The sequence below is a fragment of the Barbus barbus genome, assembly GCF_936440315.1.
Source record: "Barbus barbus genome assembly, chromosome: 18".
NCBI lineage: Eukaryota > Metazoa > Chordata > Actinopteri > Cypriniformes > Cyprinidae > Barbus > Barbus barbus.
Genome location: NC_136746.1, coordinates 19,705,074 through 19,732,471, shown reverse-complemented (window position 1 = coordinate 19,732,471; position 27,398 = coordinate 19,705,074). Strand labels below are relative to the sequence as shown.

Sequence of the window (27,398 nt, the reverse complement as noted above, 5' to 3'; positions counted from 1 at the left end):
ATTTTAGCATGGTATTTTGTCTGCGAAAAACATGGTTCTAAGTTTCCAACCTGAATATGATGTTTTGAATATGATAAATGATATTTTAAAACACACGAAATACAATTATATAGTGTTTTTATTTGTAAAAATTGATATAGGAAGAGTAATACATTTCTGATACATCTCATAACTATAGCTTATAATTGAGCTTTCCATTAAAGTACAAGGTTAATAATTTAGAATGTAATACAGCAATATAGTAGCTTGATCACCTTTTCACACAGCCTGTGGAAAATTAATGCAAATAAATACAACTATAGATCAAATGGGACGATTTACCCATTTTAAAAGCTCTGATGTGCTCTGATAGTCTATAATAAACATAACTTTTAAGACATTAGTGTGCTGAAAATTATTGTGCTGTTGCTTTGCATCAAGCTAAACAGTGAGAAGTACTACAGTATCACAGAATATTGGGCCATTAGCATTTCCAACCCAATCACACATTTGTTGCTTAAAATTGTGAGACCGATGTCTTCAGATGGTTTACTGCAAGCGTTCTTTCTCCATTACATGTGTAAGCAGATACGTGCTCTGCTGTCCAAAGTCAAATCCTGGTTTCCAAGCGATTACGCCTGCTGGCAGACACTCATAGGCTATACATACAGATAAGAAGGCTGTGGTTTGTAATCTCATACCATCAATCCTATTTCTTTGGGTTAATTCCTCCTGCTCTGACTTAATGTCAACTAAGAGGTAAAACAGCTTGTTTTAATCAAGAAGAGTGCAGATAAAGAAAGATTTGCCCACATAGAGAAATTAAAAGGCACTTTGCTAAAAGTATCTGTCTAGCAGCTGGTTCTTCTGAGAGTGTAAAAAGCATTTTTTTAAATGAAGATGGCCTCTCTCGCAGCTACTAAAATCAGACGCTGCAATACTGTCAAAATCAAACCAGTGCAATACTATAAGAAAATCACATAATTGGACATACTTTTATTCAAAATGTGAAAATAAGTTAAATTAATTGTAATTAATAATTCATGTGCATAACTTTTGTCTTTAAAAAATGTGTTCAAGGCAAAAAGACTAAGAGTCCAGAAAGGCTATGAAATCAGTGTTTTTAAGCCAAAATGGTACAAAAATATATATCAGATCACACAGGGACATTGCACACAAAATATCTACCATATTTCCAATGATATATTCAATATTCGAGTAATAGAAGTGGTCGTACTATATTAGACACATAATCAACACATCACCATGTCTGCCACTCAAAAACACATATCTTGTTGACTTTCTGAGGAAACACTTGTTTTAAGGACTGGAAGGATTTGTTCATGAAGAGGTTTCAGTTTGCCAGTGGTGATCATGAAGTACTTTTACAAGTGTGGCTTGCAGGCCAGCCTAACTAGAAGCCAAAGCTGTGATTATCGGGCCTGTATTTCATTAATGACTCTTAAGTGCCTCCCTGTGGCGATTCATTTTGAGAGCTATGTTAAAAAAACAAAAACAGAAACAAAACAAAACAAAAACTGCAATGAAATTCAGTCCTTATGACCTGGTTTATGAGCAGTCACAACACGTTGCAGACTTATGAATAAAATGACACTTTTTTGAGGTTTTAGTTAATTTAGAACAAACTTTGAGGTCTCATACTGTACAATACACTTGCAACACTCTTGAAGCCAAATGTAATATAGTGGCAGCATCAACAAAAATGTGAGAAAAAATATGTGAATTCAGTGACACTCACCTTTCCTGTAGCATGTCTGTTACTCCCAGAGATGGACAACACCTCTGACAGGTAGGTGTACAGTTTTGACTTTCCTACAGGCAAGAGATAGACAGAAAAAGGAGAAAGGTGATGAGTTAACTCTGCTCGGGACACCCTTACTGTCATCTGAGTTTCAGCGGTTTCCTCTGAGAGAAACTGGAGGCGGTGCTAATTAATTTAATGGCGAACCTTTCTAGGTGCTCGAATTTGTCACTTATTAGATAGCTCTTTGTCTACTAATCTGTTCTGGGAAGGGCTTTCAATTCACTGGCGAAGGTCGTCATCTCAGTATTGTAATTTTCAAGTTCAATCTAAAAGGAAAAAAAAGTGTTACCTGCTCACATTCCCCTCCAAGACCAGGACATTCTGAGGTCTGGAAAGACACATGATCTGCCTGTGTTTCTGTTTGTGCTGTAATATCTGCAAATGAAGTATTACAGCAGGAGGCGACAATTAAAACAATGGAACCAATATCTCAGTTTCTAACAAGTGGCAGTACTAGTGTTTGAACAATATAGCTTTTTAAGGTTGTGTTGACGTAGCGGTCTAGAAAGAGTGACCATTATAATGGCAGTTATTAGAATCAAAATGTAAAAAAAAAAAAAAAAAAAACCCAGAATGAATACCACTATAGAGTAATAAATTAATTAAACTAATCAAATGAATTGCATATTTCAAAATTAAAATTATTTTTAATTTATCACATTTTAAAAATACATAATCATAATTAATCACACTAAATGTGTTAAATTGATATCTTGTAATATGAAATCTTATTACAATTTAAAAAGTACTTTTTTTTTATATATTTTAAAATATAATTTATTCTTGTGTTGGCAAAGCTGAATTTTCAGCAGCCATTACTCCAGTCTTCATGTCATATGATTTTTCAGAAATCACTTTAATATGCTGATTTGGTGCTCAAGAAAAAATGGTAGTTGTAAAAATTGGTATTAACTGGCCTTTATATTCATCCATCAGTTAATGCATTAGTTATAAGTTATATATTTTTTTAGTTGAAAGATAAATGTTGAGCGATGATGATGCCGCCACTCTAACATAACAGATGGGAGATAATGCAGAGGAAGCCACAGAGCAGGCTTGCTGACCTGCAGAATTTGATGTGTTGAATTCCTGAGAGGCCTCAGCAGGGGAGCTGGAACCAGAGCAGGTAGACAATTGCAGGATGTCCCTACATACTGTCAGCTGCACCGTGCCCTCTGCCTTCCGCAAAATATCCACAACTTTACTGTGGCTCAGTCCTGATACAATGATGCCATTCACCTGCACAACATACACAGGTCAGGTACACTTCTTATATGGTTTATCAATGAAAAATCACTGAGTGAATGATTTGCACTTACCTCCAAAAGAATGTCACCCACTCGGAGACGACCATCCTGCTCGGCCACACCCCCACAACAAATATCCTTCACTCTCAGTGTGCTCCCATTGACCCCGCCCACCAGAGCAAAGCCTAGCCCACCTTTCTCAGACTTGGTGAACTCCACCTGGAGGATACAGCTCTACAGAAAAGAGAGGAACAGGAACATTTAGCCAAACTAAACACTAAGGCCTTATTAACACTGCACACAAATAAAATTTGGCTTTCAAATCCAATCATTAGCACTGACTATTCACACTGTCATTTTTCAAGTGATGAAATCAGATCCATTTGCTCAGATCAGACGGGTCAATATTTGGTACTAGACTACACTAGTTTGGGGCAAGATTTTTATGTTTTTTAAAAGAATTCCCTTATGCTTACCAAGTCTGCATTAATCGTGAAATATTATAGGAATTTATTTTTAGTATTTTAAAATAATTTATTCCTACAATTTCTACAGCCGTCAATGTCACATGATCCTACAAATATCATTATGAATATGCTGATTTCATGTTCAAGACATTTTTAGCATTATCTATGTTGACAACAGTTGCGTTGCTTAATATTTTTGTGGAAACTATATCTTTTCCAAAATTCTTTGATGAAAAGAATGTTTATATTTGTTTGATTGATAGAAATCTTGTGTAAGCCTGTAAATGTCTGTAATGTCTCTTTTGATCAATTTAATCCATCTTTTTAAACATTAATGCATAGATTTTAAAGGAAATTTTATTCATCATGACATTGTGTGCTGTGTTCACATAAGCGACAGATGCATTTAATACTGCATCTGTTCAAAACTGCTAACTTGTTTACTATATTGTGGACTGTAAATGAGTAAATATCACCAATCGCTAAATGAATAAAGACAGTGAAAATTAGTACATTTGGACACAGGTGCAGACATGCAAGTCCTGTCTGAACAAGCATCTACTCCCATTTTGTAGAAATGGTTTTCAATGTTTGCCATTTGAATAGTGTAATATTAATTAATTAATAGTGCTGCTGATGATTACAAAGGTATTTAGAGGTGAATGACATAGATTACAAAGCAAGAGTGATGTTACAGCCTATGTCATCAGCCTAAAACAAGGCCAAGGGACAATTACCTCCTGCTCTGATGTGACAGACAGCCTTTTCCTGAATTGCATGGCACTGTCAGCGACAGGTTTAACTGTAACAGAAAAGAGAGAAAGATTTTGTGTCAGCAACAACAAAAACATTCTACAACCAAAACTAAAGAAATTTTAGATGTAGTTCTTTAACTAAGCAGGACCATTTACACTGAATGGTTCATCAAACTCACTCAACAAATGTCAAAGTTACAAAGTTAATCAAAAATGAAGACAAAATCAATCCAAGCATCACATCACACCCTATTCTTCCTTCTAAATGAGAAACCAAGTTCACAGCAATTTAAAACAGTTCGCAAACTCACAAATGTCTCCCTCCTCTGCTGCCATTTCGGGGGGAGATGTGTTGATGACCTGCTCCGTGCTACTGTAGGTATACTATGCTCGCCTTTTCAAGCTCTTTCGGACCTCCTGGCTAGTGATCTCCTAGCAACCCGGATGCCCACTAGATCAGCTGGCCTCTATTCGTCAGACACAACAAAAGCGCACTTTGATCGGCCAGAGGAGGCCATGTTCCTTGCTAATAATTAATCCTGCACCCGCTGAGCAGGACATGCCATGTCTGTCAGCACAGATCTAATGCCACAACTCCCAGACAAGAGAGACACGGGAAACCAAAGGCTTTACCATCGGTAGGAGCAGCCTCCATGTCAGGGGACACAGGCTCTTCGAGGCGGGGGAAGACTTTTTTCTCCTTCCATTCAAACAAACCTGAATATGAAAAATGGTAAAAAATGGTCAAATGAAGATGTTTGTGGTTTTAATGTTACTCCAGGAATCTACATTTGTATTAAAAAGATGTATATAAACCTTATAGACCAACATAAGATTTTTCTTTTCAATAAACTCTTACTGACATATGTGAAAAATTAAATAATAATTAGTTTTAAATATGGTACTCCATAAATCTAAATTTCCTTAATTTTACATTTGTAAGAAAATATTACACAATTTTCAAACCCTATCTATCTATCTATCTATCTATCTATCTATCTATCTATCTATCTATCTATCTATTTTTTTATTATTATTATTTTTTTTTTTTTATGCTCTGGCTCATTTAATAACATAACTATTTCACCACAACCACCATCAACAACCTAGCATCATGGCAACACGATTTGCACAGGAAAAAAACAAACTTTTTTGAGAAAACTTTTTTGTATTAATTCCAGTGTACAAATCAATATGGATAAATAGAGTGAAAAATCAAAATTAGTGATTGGAATCAAAATAATCAAATATTATTCAGGACTGACACAGGGGGTAATGCTGTCTAATAAGAGATGACACTCCGCTTAAAATGACACGATGTTCAGTGAAGCATGCTATGAAAGCCTAGGCTGCTCTGGAAAACCACTGGAGCAGCTCTCTGTCTCTTTTCTGTCACTTCAGACTAGACTGAAACATGTCGATCACGACTGCCCTCTGCAGCGCATCCGGACACATCACACGAACAGAGCAAGAAAAAACACTTCCCACAGAGTCCAGGAGCAGTTACCTGGCCCATGGGAAGTCTATATGTAACTCCATATAATCAAAAGACTCAATAATAGCATCAAACACACACTAACACAACACAAATAAACATCAACCTCTTATTCTGTATAGATTATGAATAAACCAATTATTGTTGTAATTCAAGTAGATTCGACTCAAACATACCATTCCATTTATCTACTGGTATCACTGGTTGATCATCTCTGAAACAAAGAGAAAACATTTAATAAAAACTTGCAAAGGCAAAAACTGCTACTAAGTAACGATTATACTTAATTATTCTCCAGTCTAACCTCATGGCTTTGAATCGGACTTTGCGTGGGGCACTCTCACACACTTTCACAGCATCCTCCAGCGTCATTCCCAGGGTGCACTTCCCACATATATAAACAATCTTGTCATTGGGCTGGATGTTGCCCTCTTCACTAGCAGGGGAGCTTGGCACCACCTCCTGGACATAAATTCCTTGCCACTTGCTGCCAATACCCCCAGTTAGCTTGATACCTGCATAGACAGATGCAAAAGGATCATCATTTTGAACTGAAATGCTTTTGTTATATTTATATATATATATATATATATATATATATATATATATATATATATATATATGTGCTATAAAGCATTTCCTCACCAAGTTGTCCAGATGGAGTCTTGGGAATGACAATGTCCTGGAGGGTGTCAGGAGGTGGCGGAGGGAGTAGATTTTGCACAGCTCTGCCCAGCACCATGTGCAGTCTTTTAGAAGAAGACCTGAGGATGCTAATAGCCACGTCATCTGTCACGCTGGTCACATTGTGACCGTTTACCTGAAAAGGAGATAATGCCAATTCAAATCACTGACAATCAAACCTTATGAAATCTTCAGAAAGGAACAGTCATTACTGCATATCTGTGATTGTGTTTCTAGTGGTGGAAAAAGCTGTACCATGACAAGCCTGTCTCCTGCCCTAAGTCTGCCATCTGCTTTGGCTGGATTATCCAGGACCTCCTGGACATAAAAGCAGTTGTCCAGTTTACTCCTGGTTATTGTAAAACCGAAACTGCCACACCATGATTTGGTCAGTGAGACAGTCATTTCAAACTCCTTCATTATGTCCTAAAGGAAGAAGAAAAGAGCAACATGGCTATGCTAGTCCACCAGCATTAAATAATAATAATAATAATAATAATAATAATAATAACAAATTTAACAAACTTTAGTGCTTGTTAAAGCAAGCTTCTCAATGGCACTTACACAGAAAAACATAAATAACAAAAATAAATAAAACTAAAATATGTTGTAGGAAAAGATTTCAATTAATTTAAATAAGCAGGTAGTGAATTCCAAAGTTTTGGAGCTTTAACCAGCAGTGACATTTATGCTAATCTAAGGGCTTGTACATCTGTAGGCAACTGCAATCAGACTTTACCCCTCTGGGATCTTCATCATCCTCTTCGTCATCATCCCAGCCGTCGTTGTTGCTGGCTGAGGGGATGGTAAACTGGGCAGGTTTCACTGGTGATGACGCTTGAGTTGCTTGCTGGTAGGATGGAGGTGTGCTTAACAGTGATGGAGAAAGGGCCGGTGGAGGGGGCAGTTCAATGCTGCTGCTTGGAGGAGAGGGTGCTGTGGTGGTGATGGTCAAGTATTCCTCATCGGCTATGACGGTCAGTCCATTAGATGTGAAACTTGTCATGCTCTCTTCCACACCTTCAGTTGTGTGACTGTGATAACAAGAAATTAATATTTGTGACATACAGTGGTGGGAAAAGGTTTTTGCCTTTTGTTTTTTTTCATTGCATATTTGTCACACTTAAATGATTCAGATTAAACTAATTTTAATAATACACAAAGATAATGCAAGTAAATACAAAATGCCATTTTTAAATGATGATTTCATTTATTAAGGAAAAAAAGCTATCCAAACCTACCTGGCCCTAAGTGAAAAAATGAATTGCCCCCTCCTGTTAAATCATGAAAGAACTGTGATTAACCACATTATTTTAGAAAGCTAAGTTAAATTTCACTATCCAAACCCAGGCCTGATTACTGCCAGACCTGTTGAATCAAGAAATCACTTAAATAGAACCTGTCTGACAAAGAGAAGCATGCTTAAAGAGCAACACATCATGCCGGTAGGTGATATGATCTAAAGAAATTAGATCACATCACTAGAAATTAGATAATCTGTTTTTGATCTAAAAGAAATTCAAGAACAGATGAGAAACAAAATAGTTGACGTGTATCAGTCTGGAAAGGGTTATAAAGCCATTTCTAAAGCTTTGGGACTCCAGCGAACCACAGTGAGAGCCATTATCCACAAATGGCGAAAACATGGAACAGTGGTGAACCTTCCCAGGAGTGTCCAGCAGAGGCGGACAGTAGTGAAGTATTTTTACTTTACTCAAGTAAATTTAAAAAGTATCTGTAGTTTATCAGACTTCACTACATTCCAAAGCATAATGTCATACTTTTTACTGCACTACATTTCATAAATAAAAGTTGTTTGTTTTACCTTTAATATGTAAGAACATTAAAAATGTAGTAATTTCTTGTACTCAAGTAAATCTTCGAATTACTTTTACTTGAGTAAAAGTAAGAAAGTAATAGATTTCTAATGTAATTAAGTATTAAATGATATTTAATGTGAAACGTAGTGCAGTAAAAAGTACAATATTATGCTTTGGAATGTCATGAAAGTAAAGTTTTCTAAAGAAAAACACTCTGATAAAGTACAGACACTCAGCAGAGTAAAAATACTTCACTGCTGTCTGCCTCTGGTGGGCGGCCAACCAAATTTACACCAAGAATGCAACATGGTCCACGATCGCTACTTTTCTTGGCGTTGCCTGGAGCCGTTGTACTGCTGGATTCGGCCTGTTGGACCTGTTTTCCATTCAGTTCTCCCTCAGGTAGGTTTGCCTCGTTTGCGCAGAGGTGGTGTGGATCTAATGACTCTTCGGCCACTATGTCATGTATCACGGTCGGCTGGTGACCCGACTGTGGTCAGGAAGGCTTTGGTTAACTCAAGATCATTAGTAAATAAGTCCTTTATATTGAACGACTTTTTTACTTCACGTGGTCTGGATTTTTTTATTTGTGACTGATGAACATGGTCACACCCTAGATCTTGTTCTATCCCATGGTTTTACTGTATGCGATATTGAAATCTCTGATACTGTTGTATTTGAAATTTCTCTACCTTATTCTGATGTTAAACCATGTGTAGCTACTCGCAATCTCAGTACAGTGAATTCTGAAACTATTAATGATTTTTGCATTGCTTACAATTATGCCTTTTCTCCTCTAAATTTGGATTGTGTAAATTTATCTTCGCAATTATGTGCTGAAGAGTTACTTTCTCTGTTTAATTCTACATGTACCAGTATTTTACATTCTATAAGCATGCAAAACATAAATCAAAGCTTTGGCTAAATGAATCTACCATGTAGAATCTACCCTGACAGATTTGTAGACGAGCGGAGTGCAAATGGAAGAAGGACAAGCTTCAAATTTCTTATGAGATTTTTAAGGATTCTCTAGCCAATTATCAGAAGTTATTAAATAGATCGAGGGCTTAGATCAAATAATAGATAAATAGTAGATCAAATTATTTCTCTGATGTTATTGAAAACAATCGGCACAAACCTAGAGTTTTATTTAATACGTTAAATTCTGTTATTAATCCTCCTGCTCCTGATTGTCTTGATGCCTCTTTACAAACTTGTGAAAATTTTCTTAAATATTATATTGAGAAGATTGAAGATACTAGATCAGGGCTATTCAATTAATTTGAGGGCCGGATTATCGAATTAAACATTTGAAGGGGGCCAAGGGGGTGGGGGGCCGTCCCGATCTTTTTCTGGGGGGCCTATAAAATTGGAATTTAAATTTAAATGCATATTCAGCAGTAAAATGAACTAATATTACCAACAGTAACATCTATAAAAGGTTAACATTAGTCCTGTCTGCCATTCAATTATTATTATTTTTTTTACTGTAATTAAAAAAATGTGACTAAACGCATATTAATATATTTGTGTTGTCATATTTTCACACTGAACTTCCAAATTAATATAGAAACAACATAAAGATGGTATATTTTAAATATATGCTGAATGGCATCTTTTAACGAGCCTATTATTAACGAAGACGTATCATTGATACAAATAATGTTACTGTTGTCTCTATTAAAGTAATTTTTTCCCTTTAATTTTAGCCATTAATTATTGCCATTTAATATTATAGTATAATTGAAATGTTATATTATTATTTTACATTTAATAGGCTTTGAAAAATATAACTTTTTATAAGTGAACTCAAAACAATCTTCATATAAACAATAAATTGTATGCATAAGCGATATTGATTATTCTTTATTCAAGCTACAAAAGTTAATCAGCAAGCAGAGCAGTCAAGTGATGTTTCTTTAATTCTTTGTTTTACATCAATCACAGACTGCAGCAGGTTTCACTTTAAAAGCAGCGCTGCTTCTTTAATAAAATCTGATGCAAATGACGCGGATGCGAGGCATATTCAACTCTTTACAGTCATTTAGGATTTTATAACTGATTTAAGACTGTGTTTGTGAGGTACTCGCCAAAACCATGTATTTTTACATCACGCTTGTCTGCAGCGGCTCAGTTTTTGAGTAAGTTACAGCCAAACTAAACTTCCTGCTTTGCTAAAAATCTTCGTCCGATATTCGTCGCCGATATTTCTCGCCAGAAGTTATGACCGATAACTTGTTTAAACTAACGTTATAATTGTGGATATCTCATAACTCCCTCACATAAGCGCTTGTCAACGCTGCCATATTGATGTTGCGGTCTCTGGTAGATTATTATTGCATCTCTCCCTTTTCTTTGTGGGCTGCCAATTGAATAGCCCTGTACTAGATCATCTATTCTACTACCGGATTACGATCCATCAGCCCCATCTACATGCTTTGCTGTTTTTGATCAGTTTGAGCCTGTATCTTTTGAAACCTTGGGGGAGATAGTTGAACATTTGAAGCCAACAGTTTGCCATCAAGATATTATCCCTACTCGCATTTTTAAACATGCTTTTAGTGTTATTAGTCCGAGTGTCATGACAATAATAAATAGTTGCTTGGTCTCCGGCTCTGTTCCTGTCTCTTTTAAAAATGCAATAGTGCAGCCTCTTATTAAAAAAGCTAATTTGGATCCTACAGTTTGTTCAAATTTTAGGCCGGTATTTCGAAACTTCCTTTTTTTTTCAAAAGTGTTGGAGAAAGTAGTTTTCACTCAATTACAGCCCTTTTTAGAGACAAATTCAGTACTCTAGGTTTTCCAATCAGGTTTTAGAGCAAAACACAGTACAGTATCGGCACTCTTAAAAGTCTACAATGATATTTTATTAACCGTTGACTCTGGAGCCTCTGCAATCCTAGTTTTATTAGATCTTAGTGCAGCCGTTGATACTGTTGACCACACTATCTTGGTTTCTCATCTTGAGCAATATGCAGGAATTCAAGGAGTGGCTCTTCAGTGGTTTAAGTCGTATTTATCAAATAGAAGCTTTGCAGTTAATGTTGGTGAATTATCTACCTCAGTTCCTCTCAGCTGTGGCGTCCCTCAAGGGTCCATTCTTGCCCCATTACTTTTTTCTCTACATATGCTCCCTTTGAGGTCTATCTTTAAGAAGCATAATGTCTCATTTCACTGTTATGCAGACGATACGCATATATATCTGGGTGTTTTATTTGATAAAGCATTTAAATTTGACATGCAAATTAATGCTGTCGTTAAATCTTGCTTTTACCACTTGAGACTTTTGGCTAAGGTAAAGATATTTATTTCTTTTAAAGACCTTGAGAAAGTCACCCATGCCTTTATTTTTTCAAGGCTTGAATATTGTAATTCCCTTTATATAGGAGTTAGCCAGAAAGCATTGTCACGTTTAGGCAGTCCAAAATGCAGCAGCTAGGATGCTGACAGGCACTCGAAAACGAGAGCACATCACACCAGTTCTATTTTCCCTTCATTGGCTGCCAATACATTTCCAAATAGAATTCAAGCTTTTATTGTTTGTTTTTAAATCATTAAATGGTTTGGCACCTCCTTACCTTGCAGACCTTCTTAAATGACACACGCCTACTAGATCCCTTAGGTTCTCTGATCAGCTGCTTCTAACTGTTCCTAGGTCTAGATTAAAACTTAGGGGTGATCAGGCCTTTTCGGTAGTTGCACCTAGACTGTGGAATTCTTTACCCCTGTATGTTAGAGCAGCTCCAACTATATTTACATTTAAAACTCGGTTAAAAAATTATTTATTATCTCAGGCTTTTAATTCTACAGGGTATTGAGGGGTATCATTGAATTTTTAGTGTTTACTTTGAATTTATCTTTGTTTTTATTTGTTGTACTTTGTTTGTACAGCACCTTGGCAAAAATAGTTGTATTAATGTGTGCCTTAAAAGTGAAATAAAGAAAGAAAGAAAAGTTGAACTTTTTGGAAGGTGTGTGTCCCGTTACATCGGGCATAAAACCAAAACAGGATTTCATAAAAAGAACATCATACCAACAGTCAAACATGGTGGTGGTAGTGTGATGGTCTGGGGCTGCTTTGCTATACTTGCTGCTTTACTTGCCATAATTGATGGAACCATGAATTCTGCGCACTATCAGAAAATCCTGAAGGAGAATGTCCGGCCATCACTTTGTGACCTCAAGCTCAAGCGCACTTGGGTTATGCAGCAGGACAATGATCCCAAACACACCAGCAAGTCCACCTCTGAATGGCTCAAGAAAAACAAAATTAAGGTTTTGGAGTGGCCAAGTCAAAGTCCGGATTTAAATCTGATTGAGATTCTGTGACATGACCTTAAACAGTCCATTCATGCTCGAAAATCCTCCAATGTGGCTGAATTAAAACAATTCTGCAAAGAAGAGTGGGCCAAAATTCCTCCACAGCGATGTGAAAGACTCATTACCAGTTATCACAAATGCTTGATTGCAGTCATTGCTGCCAAGGGTGGCACAACCAGTTATTAGATTTATGGGGCAATTACTTTTTCAAGTAGGGTTAGGCAGATTTGGACAGTTTTTCCCCTTAATAAATGAACTCATTTCAAAACTGCATTTTGTATTTACTCAGATTATCTAATACAAATTCCTTCTTTAATATCTGAAATATTAAAATTTTTAAGTGTGACAAATATGCAAAAAATAAAATAAAATAAAGAAAACAGGAAGGGGGCAAAACCCTTTTCACGGCACTGTATTTGAGTATTTCAAGACCATTTTCTTTTATTAAACAGTGAACAAAGATCCCAAGTTTTATTAAATATAAGGCAGCACAATTGATAATTATAAAGAAATGTTTCTTGAGTATCAAATTAGCATATTAGGATGATTTCTAATCTAAAGGATTATTTGACACAGATGACTGGAGTAATGGCTGCTGAAATTTCAGATTTGCCATGAGAGGAATAAATTACATTTGAACACATATAAAGAAGTTAATTAAAATTCTAATAATATTTTGCTATATTACTGTTTTTACTGTATTTTTTATCAAAAATATGCAGCCTTGGTGAGCTGAAGAAACTTGTTTCAAAAATATTAAAACATTTTACACACTCCAAACTTTTGAATGGTATTGTATCTCAAGCACTTTATTCTCAAACCCAAAAAGAAATTTTGATTCATCATTAAATGACGCATTTACATTTAACATCAGGAACATATTGATCATTTTATAGATGATATAGAAATAAACAAGCCTTTACCTGGTACAAGCTGAGACATGGTTGGTTGAGATGGTATCATCTTTTGACTCTTGCTGATGGGCTGTTTCAGTGGCTTCAGGAGTTGGTGCTGGGTTGGCTGTTGTCACTTTAACAGTGCTTGGTGTTGGGGGTGGTGCGTTGCTCTCATGCCCCTCCCCCATTATGGCATGAGGTTTTGGTTCTCCAGCTTCACCTGAGGATGGACGTGGAGGTAGGGGTGGAGGGGCTAATATAGTCGTATCCACCAGCTCAGTATCTGGTTTCTGTTGGGTCAATGGGATCTCCTGTGTTTTCTCTGGGGAAACTTCTTTCTTTAGACCAACCTCTATTGCCCGCTTCTTGAGAAGTTCACTAAAGTCTTGGGCAACAGTCCTCACATGCAGGTCTAGAGACCTGGATCTCAATGCACGGGTTGGAAGTGTGTCATGACCCTGTCAAAAAAGGATGTGAGTTTGAGAAATAACATGTTTACACAAATTTAGAGTTGTTGCCAACCATGTAGAGAAAGGATGTTACCAGAGAGGTCTCAATATCTATATGTTCATCCTGTAAAGGTCTGCAGATTGACAGCCTAATCTCAGATGGAGATGTTTGGAGGAGATGCAGAACTTCCTGTGGTAATAGAAAGATATAAACTACTGTTAAAAAGTCTGCATTTTCAATGTTTTTGAGAGTCTCTAATGCTCACCAAGGCTGCATTTATTTGATGATAAAATCTGTAAATATATTACATTAACAGAATTGTTAATGTACAAATAAATATTTGTATACAAATATACAAATACTACGGTGACCGTGAGGTGACACGTTCGGTTCACTTATTTTTGTCGTGGCCACGGCATAGTAACTCGACAAAACTAAGGGAACCGAACATGTCAACTCACGGTCACCGTAAAATACTGAATCTCAATACTTCATTAAGTTAGTTGTCTCTCACTCTGCTTTGGTGGATCTGATCTTGGAATGTGGAATATAAATAATATATCCTTTACCTCATAGGAAAGGCCTCTGACAGGTTCTCCATTGACAGACAGGATTATGTCTCCCTCTTTCAGAACCCCACAATCCCCTGCAGGCTGACCAGAAGAAAGGCTCTTAATATGCACCATGCTGCCCTCATCCGGACCCAGTTCAGATATGATTAAACTAAACCCCAGGCTACTGAGACTCTTCGGTAGCATCACCTCCAGGATGTTATCTGCCACAATGAAAGAGCAGAACTCTCCCAATTTGTAATTTATAATCAGTCCAGATTCACACACATTAAAATGAGTTACATTTAAGAGTTAAATGGACAGTTCATCCTAAATAAAAATAAAAATTAAAACTTCTGTGGTAATTACAGTATACCCTGGCCACTCTTTAATATAATAAAAGTGAATAAGTACTCCAAGACGACTATTCTGAATCAAATATTTTTAATAAATCAGTCCATCCAGTTCACAAAGCCAGTTTGAATGATTTGTTTACCAAATGGACTGATCTGGTTAACATATTCAGCTTACTTATATTTATACTTTTATAGTATTAACTGATAATTGAAATTCACTTGTATTTTTGTATTTTTCAGTTTTCTTTTTAATTTAAGTTGCTGTTTTATCAATTTTGTTGCGTGCTTTTGTAAGTTTTAGTATTTTTGTAATTTGTAAATAATTATTTTTAGCTTTATTTTAGTTTTAGTATTAGCATTCATAATACTTCAACTTTTTTCAATTATTTATTTCACTTACCAAAATTAAAAGGCAAAATTTATAATTTCTTTCAATTTTAAGCACATCTACTATGTATTTTTTATTTAATTTAAATTATCAAAAATAATATTTAATAGTTTCTGTTAAAAATAACACCACTGATCATGACATCAGACGATCTGCAATATAGTCAAACAGACTGCTTTTATGGTGATTTTGAAACTTTTTTTTTTAAACTTGACATCCCTGGACCTCATTCACTTTCATTACATTCATTATAAATTGTATCCAGGATATTTAAAAATAAATTCACTTTCTGTGTCCCACAGATGAAAAAAAAAATTATACAGGTTTAGAATGACATGAGGTTGAGTAAATTATGACAGAATTTTCATTTCTGGATGTGCTATTGCATTATGCATTATTGCATTATTACAGATTTTTGCATTAAAAGCTGACTCTAACTGTCAAATTTGATGCAAAACATAGGCCAGTGCAAAAAAAATAATTATGATGTTATATATACATAAAAAACAATGTTCCTCCAGACAAACTCTAAATTTGGCTCGGTCTTTGAGTTACATGGGTCTGGCAGCTAGCACAGTGTCGCTGTCAGAATCGGTTGAAATGTTTTGCAGTGTTTTCTCCCCCGCTCTGATCCCCGTCTCACCATCTGACACAAAGCTGAAGTCCTTGGCCCTGACAGACAAGGGCGTTTCCATGGTCACATCTCTCCTCAGGGGGGTGGGTGTGCTTTGCGCACTGAGGGGTGAAGGAGATCTCTGTCTCTCCAACGTGGACGAGGCACTGTAAGTGTCCAGCACCACTGGAGGCTCTCGTTCCAGAACCAGGCTCACCACCTGAAAAAAACACATTCATATATAGTGAACATATTCACGTCATCAGCCTTCTAAACACAAGGCCTGTTAACTAACCAGTGCGTGTGGATGAAGATTGTGTGGCTGGTCAGCTTAAGTGTAATAGTGTGTCAGTATGACAATGCAGGGCTCAGCGTCATATCCCAGAAAATCTTATTAGCCCAGACAAAAATAACGACCAACACATATGCTTTCACAACCGCGTGTCACTTTAGATCTTTCTTTTGTGCTGTCTGAGAACCCGTAAGACACAAGGGTTGATGATGTTGTTGTCCTAAAGCAACTGACATGCTGAAGAGAGGAGCACAGGCCCTTCAGACATAATGTGACCTTTGGCTCGCCCTTGTGCTAGAGTTCACATCTTACAGCAGTTACTTCTCAAAATGTCAGCTAAGATTAAATGAAAGTAACTGCTCTTTAACTGTTCGCAAAGACCTAAACTTAATGCAAGTGCTCTGTTACTAAAGACTGAACTGGCTCACCTGTCAAAATGCTTGTCAGTTGTATAAGCCTTCACTTCATTACCTAAAACTAAAGCTATTAAAAACTTTTCGGCTAATGTTTTTCATTACAATTAATGTACAATTACGAAAATTAGAAATGCTGGAAAACTGGAAATAACTTCTTATATTTCAAACAGAAATATAAAAAACAAAAACAACATAAATTAATTTAAAACTATTAAAATAAAAGCTGGAAATATAAAATAAGAGCTAATATAAAATATGAATAAATTCTATAGTAGTATATAAACAGTATAAAAATATCACTGAAAAAATATATCACTTTATATATGAAAAAAAGGTTACTGTCTTTCATAACATCCGAAACATGGGTGTTAGTGTCCTACTGTGGGCTCAATCATATCCAGTTACATAAATGGTTGTGATTGTATCACTCAGAAGTAATGCAAACACATGTCATTACCTCCCCCGTCCTCTTCAGGCACTCTACCACCTGCCTGTGTGTGACGGCACGCAGGTTACAGCCGTCCACCTCTAGCAGCCTGTCACCTGTCACACATACAGGAATTCATTGAGCTGTCAACACCAATCATGCGTCACAGCCAGTCAGGATGTTGCATATTCATGCTCATTAGCATGTTAGGAACACATCTGAGTCATGTTTGTACATCGTCAAGGAGATGACAAATATGCATAGAACACATTAAAAAACCGGAACCACTACCGTTCAAAAGTTTAGGGTCAGTAAGGTTCTTTGTTTTCAAAGAAATTAATATTATATTCAGCAAGATGCATTAAATTGATCAAAAGTGACTAATTTGACTATTTATACATTTTATATTTATAAAGTAGTACTGTATGTAATGTTACAAAAATGTTACAAAAGATTTCCATTTCAATGAAATGTTATTCTCGAATTCTTTATGTTCATCAAAGAATCTTGAAAAAAAGTATCACAGTTTTCACAAAAATATTCAGCAGCAAAACTGTTTTTAGCATTGATAATAATAATAAAAAACACCAAATTAACATATTAGAATGATTTCTGAAATATCATGCGACATTGAAGACTGGAGTAATCACTGCTGAAAAATGAAAAATCAGCTTTGCCATCACAGGAATAAATTCCATTTGAAACGATGTTCAACCATCATCTTACACAAATTAGGTCTTTAAAACATCATCCTATTAAAAGTCTGACTAAAAGATTATTTTGAACTGAATAATAGGTTTTATAATTGGTAATGATGGATCTTAACCTATCTGTATTCTTCCATCTTGATCTGCCGCTCCTCCTGGGATCACACTTTTGATGTAGATTCCTCCATGATGTACATTAGTGTTGATTCCCCCCTAAAAATCATTAAAACAGTAACATACTCCATGTTTTAAGATATAAGAAATTACATGAACACCACACAGAGTAAAAACTCACAGCAACACTGATTCCTAGGCTGCTGTTGATCTTTCTGAGCTCCATGTAGATTACTTCACCTGGCTTTGAACTGAAGCTGGAAGAATGATTAGAAATCCTATCCTGCACAGGATGAACAATAAAAAAATATTTTGGTTAGTTTTTGTTCATGTCAGATGTTTTCTAATATGCATCACTGTAAATCACACCTGAAAATCCAGAATCCGCACCACAGGTATGTGCAGTTTTTTGATGTTGGAGAGGGTCTCCTCCAGCTCCTCCATCACAGGCCTGTACTCTGCACTCAGAGTGCTTTGAGAGCCAAAGCCTCTTTCCAGCATCATCCCTAAATTACTTGTAGCCAATGAGGTCTTACTGTCCCGGAGATCCTCTACTCAGGAACAAAAAATGGAAACATTTTAAATGTGTAATTTCTACCACCAAATGTACCATAGTTGCAAAAATACAGATATACAGTAATGTCTTACAGCTGGGATAGGAGAATGTATTTTTAATATTAAAATGCACACACTTCATTTTTAAAAGTGAAACTATGAAGACGGAACATGAGAAATATGGAATTATTTGGTACAATATGAAGACATACGTTTGGGTTGGGACACTATGAGCTCCACTTCATCTGGGCTGCTCTGCAGTATGGCAGCAGCTATATTAAACGTCATCCCCTCTAGACTGATCTTATTCAGAGAGATCAGCCGTCCACCTAAACACAAATAAAAGAAAATAAGTCTTTTTCATTTCTTTTTTTTTTTGGCACAAAAGAGGGAAAATGTTCAGGATTTTACCGGGTCTGATTCTGCCGTCCCTATCAGCTGGCCCGTCGGGAACGATAGATGCTATGAAAATTCCCAGTTCTAACTTCCCTGTGTTGTCCTCCCCGACTATTACAAAACCTTTCATCAAAAGTGATACATCAGCATTTTGGAGCAAGATTACTGCAAATGCTTAACGTTACATAAAAATGCATGTTCATTTTCACTCACCGAAACCAAGTTTTGGATCCTTCTTTAAAGTAACACAGATGATTTCTCTCTCTGGGGTTGTTCTTGTGGGTGTGTCCACTAAAAAAGAAATAAAAATAAATAATTAAAAATATATATATATAATAAACAAATTACACATCCAATTTTCAATGTTACTGTATATTGAGAATAACTTTTATGTTTTATGTTGCATGTTAAGTTGAAATGTTTATACTCAGCTCCCATAAGATCATAGATCTTATCATCGAAATATCAGCTAATCATTAAAAGTCAATGTCAAACTTTATCATTAAAACCAGAGAGAGCTTCACTGTTTACCTCTTATAGACGAGGTGGTGGAATGAACCTCTGAGTCCTGCTTTTGAAAAGATACACTGGACATGATGTGATAGACTGGAGGGCTGAAAGTTTCTGGAGGGCTGCAGGTAAGAAAAATCAACACGATACGATTTTTCATTCAAATTAAATTGTGATTTGAATGATGGGCAAAAAAGTAAGTCGTGACGTATTGTCAAGTATGGTGACCCATACTCGAAATTGGTGCTCTGCGTTTAACCCATCCAAGTGCACACACACAGCAGTGAGTAGTGAACAAATGCACACACACACACACACACCCGGAGCAGTGGGCAGCCATGCTGCAGCGCCCGGGGAGCAGTTGGGGGTTCGGTGCCTTGCTCAAGGGCACCTCAGTCGTGGTATTGAGGGTGGAGAGAGCGCTGGACATTCCCTCCCCCCACCTACAATCCCTGCCGGCCGGGGACTCGAACCCACAACCTTTCGATTACGAGTCCGACTCGCCAACCATTAGGCCACGACTTCCCCCAGCAAAGCATATCCATTGACATACCTGCTGCTTTGGCTCTGGTCTTTCAGTTCACTTGGGGTTCTTGATTCAGGAATGTAATTTACTTCATTCTGTTGCTGAATCCGAACTCCGATCTTTGCTGGCAGGTCATTGCATGACTTGCTCATGGAGTCATTCGGTAATCCATTCAAACCAATATTGTTGAGCACAATCTCCGAGCAAGACAGCCTCTTTATCTGATTGTGTCGAGCGCGGCATATTGATGTATATTTTGCCACGTTGTCATCTAGGTTGAAATATAACAGAAAAAACTAACTACAAGTTGACATGATAAAGTAAAAATGTCTTTCTTGAGTCCACTGAAGCATAACATGCTCGTTGGAAAAGTATATAATTTGTTATGAAAAAAATTATTAAAAGGACTCCACTGTATATTCAACTTCAAATGGCTCTGTATATAGAAATAATTCTACACACCTGAAGCTAAACAGTAGGTCAGCTGACGAGAGGTCATCTCACTGTGAAACTTGTGCTGGGCTGAGCAGAGGTTCAGGAGATACTGGGCGATCTTTGAGCTCTCTGTCACAAATGAGTGCTTCTTCCCACTTGGGCTGCACTCAATGGTAAATTTTCGTCTCTATGACAGGATTAATGGAGAATTATTAAAACCTTAAACCAAAACATCATGAACTTCAAATAGCATGTTACTGGATTTCACAGAGTATCAAAAAGAAAAGAACTAAACATGCAATATAAGCCACACGGATAATAAACTCACACTTGTCGAAAGACTGTCTGTCTCTGTCCAGTGAAATTTGCGGCTTAACACACGAGAATGGTTCTTGACTTCATAAACCATAATTCCTTTGGCACAAATTCCCAAAACCAGCTCTCCAATAATAGGTTTCCTTTCACGGGCAACTCTGTGGAACAGCACTCCATACTCTGGCAGCTGCTGTGCAATCTATAAAGGCAAGAAAGACACAGGAGGTACTGACAAACTATGACCAAATAGCCAGATGTTCGAACAAAACTATTATTATATTGATTGGTTTAGTTTTATAAGCATTACAAGAGTAATTTTAGAATGAGTGACTCTAACTGAAGGCCAAAAGAAAGAACCTTTAAGAACTCCATCTCAGCCTCCTCTGGAAGCATGTGGGCATTATTGGCATGTAACCTTGGCAACTCCTCTTTTAAACAGGGCAAGGCCACTTTCTCTATGACTCTCTTAGAGATGTACTGCTCCATTTGGAAATAGTTCTTCCCATAAACCTGAAAAAGTTAGTGCGATATCTTAACATACAGTCTAGTTAGATCTGTTGAAAGTTCAAATGTTCATTAATATCTCACTCACTTTAGGCAAATAATCTCCAAACTCAGCCTGCAGTGCTAATGCAGCAAGAAACAATGCCGTCTCCTCAGTACAGTACACTCTGTCCTCCAGAACGTCCCTCCTCAGCTGGAGATAGTATTGGTGTCGTGTAAGTCTATGCCTTTAAAAATAATTCAACAAAAACAAACAGTGAGCATTATTAGCACTGCAAACTATTAGGTATAATGCATTAAAGACCCCATGAAATCATTTGACAAGTTCTTTGGTTAATTTTCCAGGAAGATAAAGACTTCTTTAATGTGTTCAAAAGTTTGGGCTAGTTTTTATTAGTTTTTTTATGTTTTTGAAATCTCTTGTGTCTCGTATTTTCACCAAGGCTGGATTTCATTTTAAATAACTTTTCTAATTTAATATATTTTAAAATGTAATAATTCCATTGATGGCCATGCTACATTTTTAGCAGCCATGACTTTTCAATGACACGATAATCCTTCAAAAATCCTTCAAATATGCGGGTTTAGTGCTTAAGAAATATTTCTTATTTTTTTATAAATGTTGAAAATGGTTGTGCTGCCTAATTCTGTTGTGATAAATTTTTTTCAGGATTCTTCGATGAATAGAAAGTTTAAAAGAACAGTAATTATTTTTAAAAATAAATAAATCTTTTGTACCATTATATAATAAATTATCATTTTGATCAATTTAAAGCATCTTTTCTTAATAACAGTATTCATTACTGACCCCAAACTTTTGAAAAGTAATGTTTATGCACTACGTTTGTTTTTGGAGTGCACTAGTACATAGACATCAAAACTTGACAGACATGCACTAAAAGCCATGAAACGCTGATATCATTGGTTCTATCTAAATATCATGCATATGCAAACCATAAAGTGCCATTTACACAGAAAGCAGGGCAGCGGAATGGAAAAAAATGGCCTAGAGACACAGATTTTTAAAAGTTAAACTTTTTTTAACTTTAGAATTGCGTGTCATGTGTGAGGCACTGCAAATGATGCAAAATCATGGCAACCACAATGGCCCGTGAAATGCATGAAAACAATGGAAAAGCAGCCCAGTAGAATGCAAAAACATGTTCTGTGTGAACGGCCCCAAAGACAGTAGAAAAGCACATACAATATATAGGAGATGTCATCAGGGAAAAATTTGACACGGAGAAAAAGCGTAAATCTCGCAGAAGCCACTTTCTTCCAGTAATCTGGGGCAACCTTTGAGATTTTTGTCTCAGGGTCCAAAAAGAAAAATTCACCATCTAAATGAGAAAAAAATTTAATTAATGCTCAATGACTTATGTAAGACAGTTTAAAGTGAACATTACAAACACTCGTTCTGTTTACAGTCATTATAACCACACAAGAGCACACAAAGGTATATATAAAGACTGAATTACCATCAGTGAAAGCAAGGCCAAAGTAAAAGTGCTCCACAAGGTTAGCGTGTGCCACAACCATGTCGAAGACATCTCTCCCACGGGACTTGATGTCACATTTCACTGCCACACACTGTTCATTTGGCATGATCACATTAACCTCCCTTTGAGACAAGCCTGACTTGCCTTTCTTTGACTGTATCGATCGAGAGAGAAAGTGAGAAGACGCTAAATATACAGAGACAACCTGCAATAAAGTGCAATAAAGCTGCACAGAAGTGCTGAACACTTAAAACTGAAATGCATTATATATTTATCCAAAAACACTAAAACGCAGTTTACCACTATAGATCCTGGCAGCTCTAAAACTATTTGAGGTTCATCAATCATCCTGGTAAATTCAGGTCCAAGACTCTACAAATTAAAACATGGAAACACACAATTAACAACATAGGATGCAGCATACATATTATTGTACAGCACAGATGCTAAGCACATTACCTTAGCTTTCCTTTGGGAGAGGCTGACTGCAGACTCACTAACAGTGATACAGGGACTGGAAGATCGGGCTTCACCCTTTTTGGGAACGTTGAGGCATGAACTTTGTGACAGCCAACAACTTGTGCTTCGTCTGTGGTGAAGCCCCAGTGGAATTCTGGGATAGCATTAGAGATTGACATTAACATCACTAATAGTTAATAGCCTGATAATATATTTAGAAGTGCAAAACAATACTACTAACCTGTTTGAGCCCTGATAGGATGTGGTCTGATTAGGTCTACTTCTGAGAGACCAGGTTTTCTGTTGTTGGGAAATTCCTGGGAAAAAATCAGCTAGACTGAATATTGAAATATTACTGTATGTCTACATGCTTTGTAATAAAGAGAGAGTAAAAAAGTAGTTTGAAAATTTAAAGAAATAACATGCAATTTTTTATACAACAACAATGGATTCACTAAACACCTAAATGTGATATTCACTACTGTTTAAAAGTTTGGGGTCATCTAAATTAATATTTTTATTGCATTAAAGGATGCATTAAATTGATCAGCTCCTAAACTTTTGAATGCTAGTGAATGAGCTTACCTTGCTTTAGCTCGGAGTCCAGAGAAAGTCTGCGAGTCTCTCCTGAAGCTCCGTTCCCCTCTGTATAACCAGGATATGGTCCACGCTTACCTGCTCAACAGAGACCTGATCACTAACCACACGTATATACTGCACATGGTTGCACAAGTAACCTCTGGAAAACAGCCAAAGATAAGATCACTACGCTTTACATTACAATTTGTGTTTAAGCATCAGCGCTTTGAGCCTGATTACAACCTTTTGTAATCCCATGTTCGGTTTAAATTAAACCGTTAATCCTATTCTGGACACTATTTTATTGGTGCGGTGGTGCTTTCTTACGCACGTTAGTCAAACCTGCAGGGTTTTACTAATTTAATTTTGAGGATAAACATTATAATCCAAGGAATATGTTGGGATTACCACTGAAATGGTTAGTTAAGGACAGCGTTGAGGACAAATATGTGGCATCAACACCCACTTAGACTTGTTATACAAAGCATCTGATGTGCACAGATTGTAACATGACAGGCTAAAACTCTTCTATAAATACACATTGCAACAACTAATTTGCATATGTATCAAAACATCGTCACATTTTACATGCAATATTAACATTTTTAAACATTAAAGTAATTCAAATACAAAAAGAACAATTTAAAATATTAAAAATAATCATATTTAGCCTATATGGTTTTCATACTTAAACTTATTTGGCAACACTTCTTTACAATTTCACAACTATAAGAACATAAGAGGATAACATTTTGTGATTCAAAGGAATTCCTACCATGTAGTCTTTCTCTGATCATCTGACTTTTCCCACTCAACTGTACAACATTTTCAGTTAAAGCAGCTCGATCCACCTGGAAATGAAATCTCATGAACCTCTTGGCTATATATATATATATATATATATATATATATATATATATATATATATATATATATATGTATATATATTATTATTTTTTTTATTTATTTTTTAATTGTGCAAGTGAGAAGTGTTTCAGGTATAAATGATATGCTTTTTAACTCACAGAGTCTTGGAAGACATCCTCTACCAGCTGTTTGATGACTTTGTTGGGAGGAGGCAGGAGAGATGCTTTGTGGTGGGATTCACACACCTCCAAGATGGAGTTCAGGTTGGCTCGTCGATGGGCCATGTCCTCACACATGCTCAGGAGAAGGCAATTCAGAGGGTCACTTAGCCGAATGGGCTAACCGAGCAGAAAACACAATTATTTTCAGATTGAAGGTGAGAAGTGTAATATAGGCTAGCTGCCTTATTCTTCACTGGCACAACTTGTTCAATCAATCTTTTTCTTGATTTACTTTTTTTAACTCTAATTTCTGTGAGACTGACCTGGTTTTGAGGGAGATGATAATCAACTGACCAATACAGAGTCATCCCAAGAGAATACACGATTATCTGGAAGAAACGACAAATAAATTACATTTCTGTGAGCATTCAACTGAAGCACATTTTCTAAAATAAAGCCAACCTTCTTTGCAACGAAATTTTGTGCGAGGTGACAAAAAAAAATGGTGTTAAATAAATTGAGAATAAGTGAGAATAAGTTTACTTTCACTGCATGTCATATGACCACTTCCGGGGCGCCACTAGAACTCTCTGCGTTTCCCAAAAGCATTGCAAATTTAAGTACATAGTAGGCCCATTGAAACCAATGGTTCGACGATCAACTTAGGCTTACAATGCTTTTTGGAAAAACGCAGCCCAAAGCATTTGATGGGTCATTTATACCTTAGCTTGTTTATGAGGGTGTGAAAATAAATAAATAAATCTTGGTTTTGTGTTCAGTGACCCATTTTTGTGTTGTTTTTTAAGTTTGCGTTTGGATTATTGTACGGTTGGAAGATCCAAACATGGCCCATTATAAGATTTCTAACTGAGTCAGTCACTGATTTTTTATCTGTTGGTATTTGATAGAATCCATGATGCCATGTGTCTAAACAAGATGTCCAGGACCTCCAGCAGAAATATAGGCCCACAACATCAAAAAAAAAAACACAGCAGTATATTTCATTGTATACATGGGGTACTTTTCTGTGTTCACCAAACCCATCTTGAGTGTTTGCTGCTAAAAATCTAATTTTTTAGTTTCATCTGACCATAGAAGTCAGTCCCATTTGAAGTTCCAGTCGTGTCTGATAACTGAATATGCTGGAGTTTGTTTTTGGATGAGCTAGGAGAATTTTTCTTGAAACCCTACCAAACAACATGTGATGATGTAGGTGTTGTTTGACAAATTTTGTTGTTGACTCAACTATTTTCTGCAATTCTCCAGCTGTGGTCCTTGGAGAGTCTTTAGTCACTCAAACTCTCCTCCTCACCGTGCATTAGGACGATATAGACACGTCCTCTTCCAGGCAGTTTCGTAACATTTTATGTTGATTGGAAATTCTTAATTATTGCCCTGATGGTGGAAATGGGAATTTTCACTGCTCTAGCTCTTTTCTTAAAGCCACTTCACTAATTTGTGAAGCTCAATTATCTTTTGCTGCACATCAGAAATATATTCTTAGGTTTTGTCATTGTGATGGATGATTAAGGGTATTTGGGCTTTGTTTTCCCTCCTATTTATACTTCTGTGAAACTGGAAGCCATGGCTGGATAATTTCATGTTCATAATCACCCTGGAGTGCTCAAAATTGTGAATATGAATGGGAATATACTTCAGAGATATTTTACTCATAAGAATTTTGTGTATTTGAGAAAGACATTTCATAATGAGATTTTCCCCCATTTTCAATTGTTTTAGTTCAGTGAAAGGTTAGATTTTTGTGATTTAAAAAAATAAAAGGATTAATAATGCAGGTTTATTTTCAGAGCCTTCTTTGATCATATTTACCAAGGGTGCCAACAATTCTGACCACGTCTGTATATAATGACTCTATTATAGATCAGTTGTTCAAGCTGTTCCATCCGTCGCTGTTTGTTTCTTATGCAAGGAACTTGAGAGAAAGTGAGAGCCTTTCTACTTTTCCATTATATTCTTTATTGCTTTTTTCCTGCCAAAATGACTGAGTTCGTTTGGAATAATTAATTATTTCAGAATTTAAGAACAATTACTGAACAACAATGTCAGGCTTTAATATAGCTAACGCAAGCAATGTGATTAATATTCATGAACCTCTCAGACCTTAGCTCAATTTATTTTAGGCTATTACTAGTAATTTTGGGTTTGTTGATATCACTATATATTATTAGTATTAATGTTATTTACAGAAACATTGAATTACATCTCAAGCATCACCATGTATCTTCATAAAAATCTGACATTTTGTGAAGAGAACTTGATTTGATTTGCAAAGTGTAATGTATAGGCTATATATAATATGTTTGTGCCTGAGCGTCAATCTCTGACAAGAGTGCTACAAACAGAAGTGTTGGCATGCATCACTGAATGAAACTGACCTTCTCCATAGCTAGCTTGGTGGAGATGGCACGGCCTTGCAGCATTTCTGGGGCTGTGAAGGCACACACCTCATCTGTCGTAGCACAGTTCTTGAACACCAGCGTCTCAGTCGCGGACAAGAGCAGTGATGCAGGAGTTATAATGCTGCAGATATTGTGACCTAGAAAAACAGACCCACATTCATTAATTTTTCATGGATTGAACTCTTCACCATCAGGAAAAATCAACTAACTTCAAGGTCAGCGTTTTACCTTTGTAGGAAAGGTCTAAAAGGGATTCAGCTGAGCCCAGCAGGAGCGACCACACCTCATTCTCTTCCAGCGGTCCTCCTCTGGCTTCCAGCACCTCGGCGAGAGTCACAAATGTGCTGCTCATCCTGCGGAATCGCGAGAC

General features: G+C 36.5%; 1 protein-coding gene across 1 annotated transcript; it reads right to left on the bottom strand.

Annotated features, from left to right (window-relative positions):
* Nucleotides 1–100: 100 nt before the first annotated feature.
* On the bottom strand, nucleotides 101–27,398 carry LOC306884470 (FERM and PDZ domain-containing protein 2-like). The gene is made up of 40 exons (XM_079440349.1): nucleotides 27,257–27,398; nucleotides 27,005–27,165; nucleotides 24,932–24,997; nucleotides 24,606–24,785; nucleotides 24,356–24,431; nucleotides 23,587–23,676; nucleotides 23,243–23,318; nucleotides 23,002–23,155; nucleotides 22,843–22,914; nucleotides 22,522–22,696; nucleotides 22,248–22,383; nucleotides 21,132–21,270; nucleotides 20,897–21,049; nucleotides 20,553–20,738; nucleotides 20,252–20,411; nucleotides 19,817–20,060; nucleotides 19,285–19,385; nucleotides 18,967–19,044; nucleotides 18,769–18,876; nucleotides 18,570–18,686; nucleotides 18,172–18,353; nucleotides 17,984–18,085; nucleotides 17,808–17,901; nucleotides 17,012–17,097; nucleotides 15,877–16,066; nucleotides 14,508–14,713; nucleotides 14,032–14,127; nucleotides 13,516–13,934; nucleotides 7,192–7,486; nucleotides 6,708–6,878; nucleotides 6,414–6,588; nucleotides 6,073–6,283; nucleotides 5,945–5,982; nucleotides 4,907–4,990; nucleotides 4,256–4,320; nucleotides 3,124–3,285; nucleotides 2,869–3,043; nucleotides 2,094–2,179; nucleotides 1,739–1,812; nucleotides 101–1,475 (listed from the first exon to the last, which is right to left on the bottom strand). The coding sequence occupies exons 1-40, from the start codon at nucleotides 27,378–27,380 to the stop codon at nucleotides 1,442–1,444; spliced, it is 5,541 nt and encodes a 1,846-aa protein (XP_079296475.1). The 5' UTR covers nucleotides 27,381–27,398; the 3' UTR covers nucleotides 101–1,441.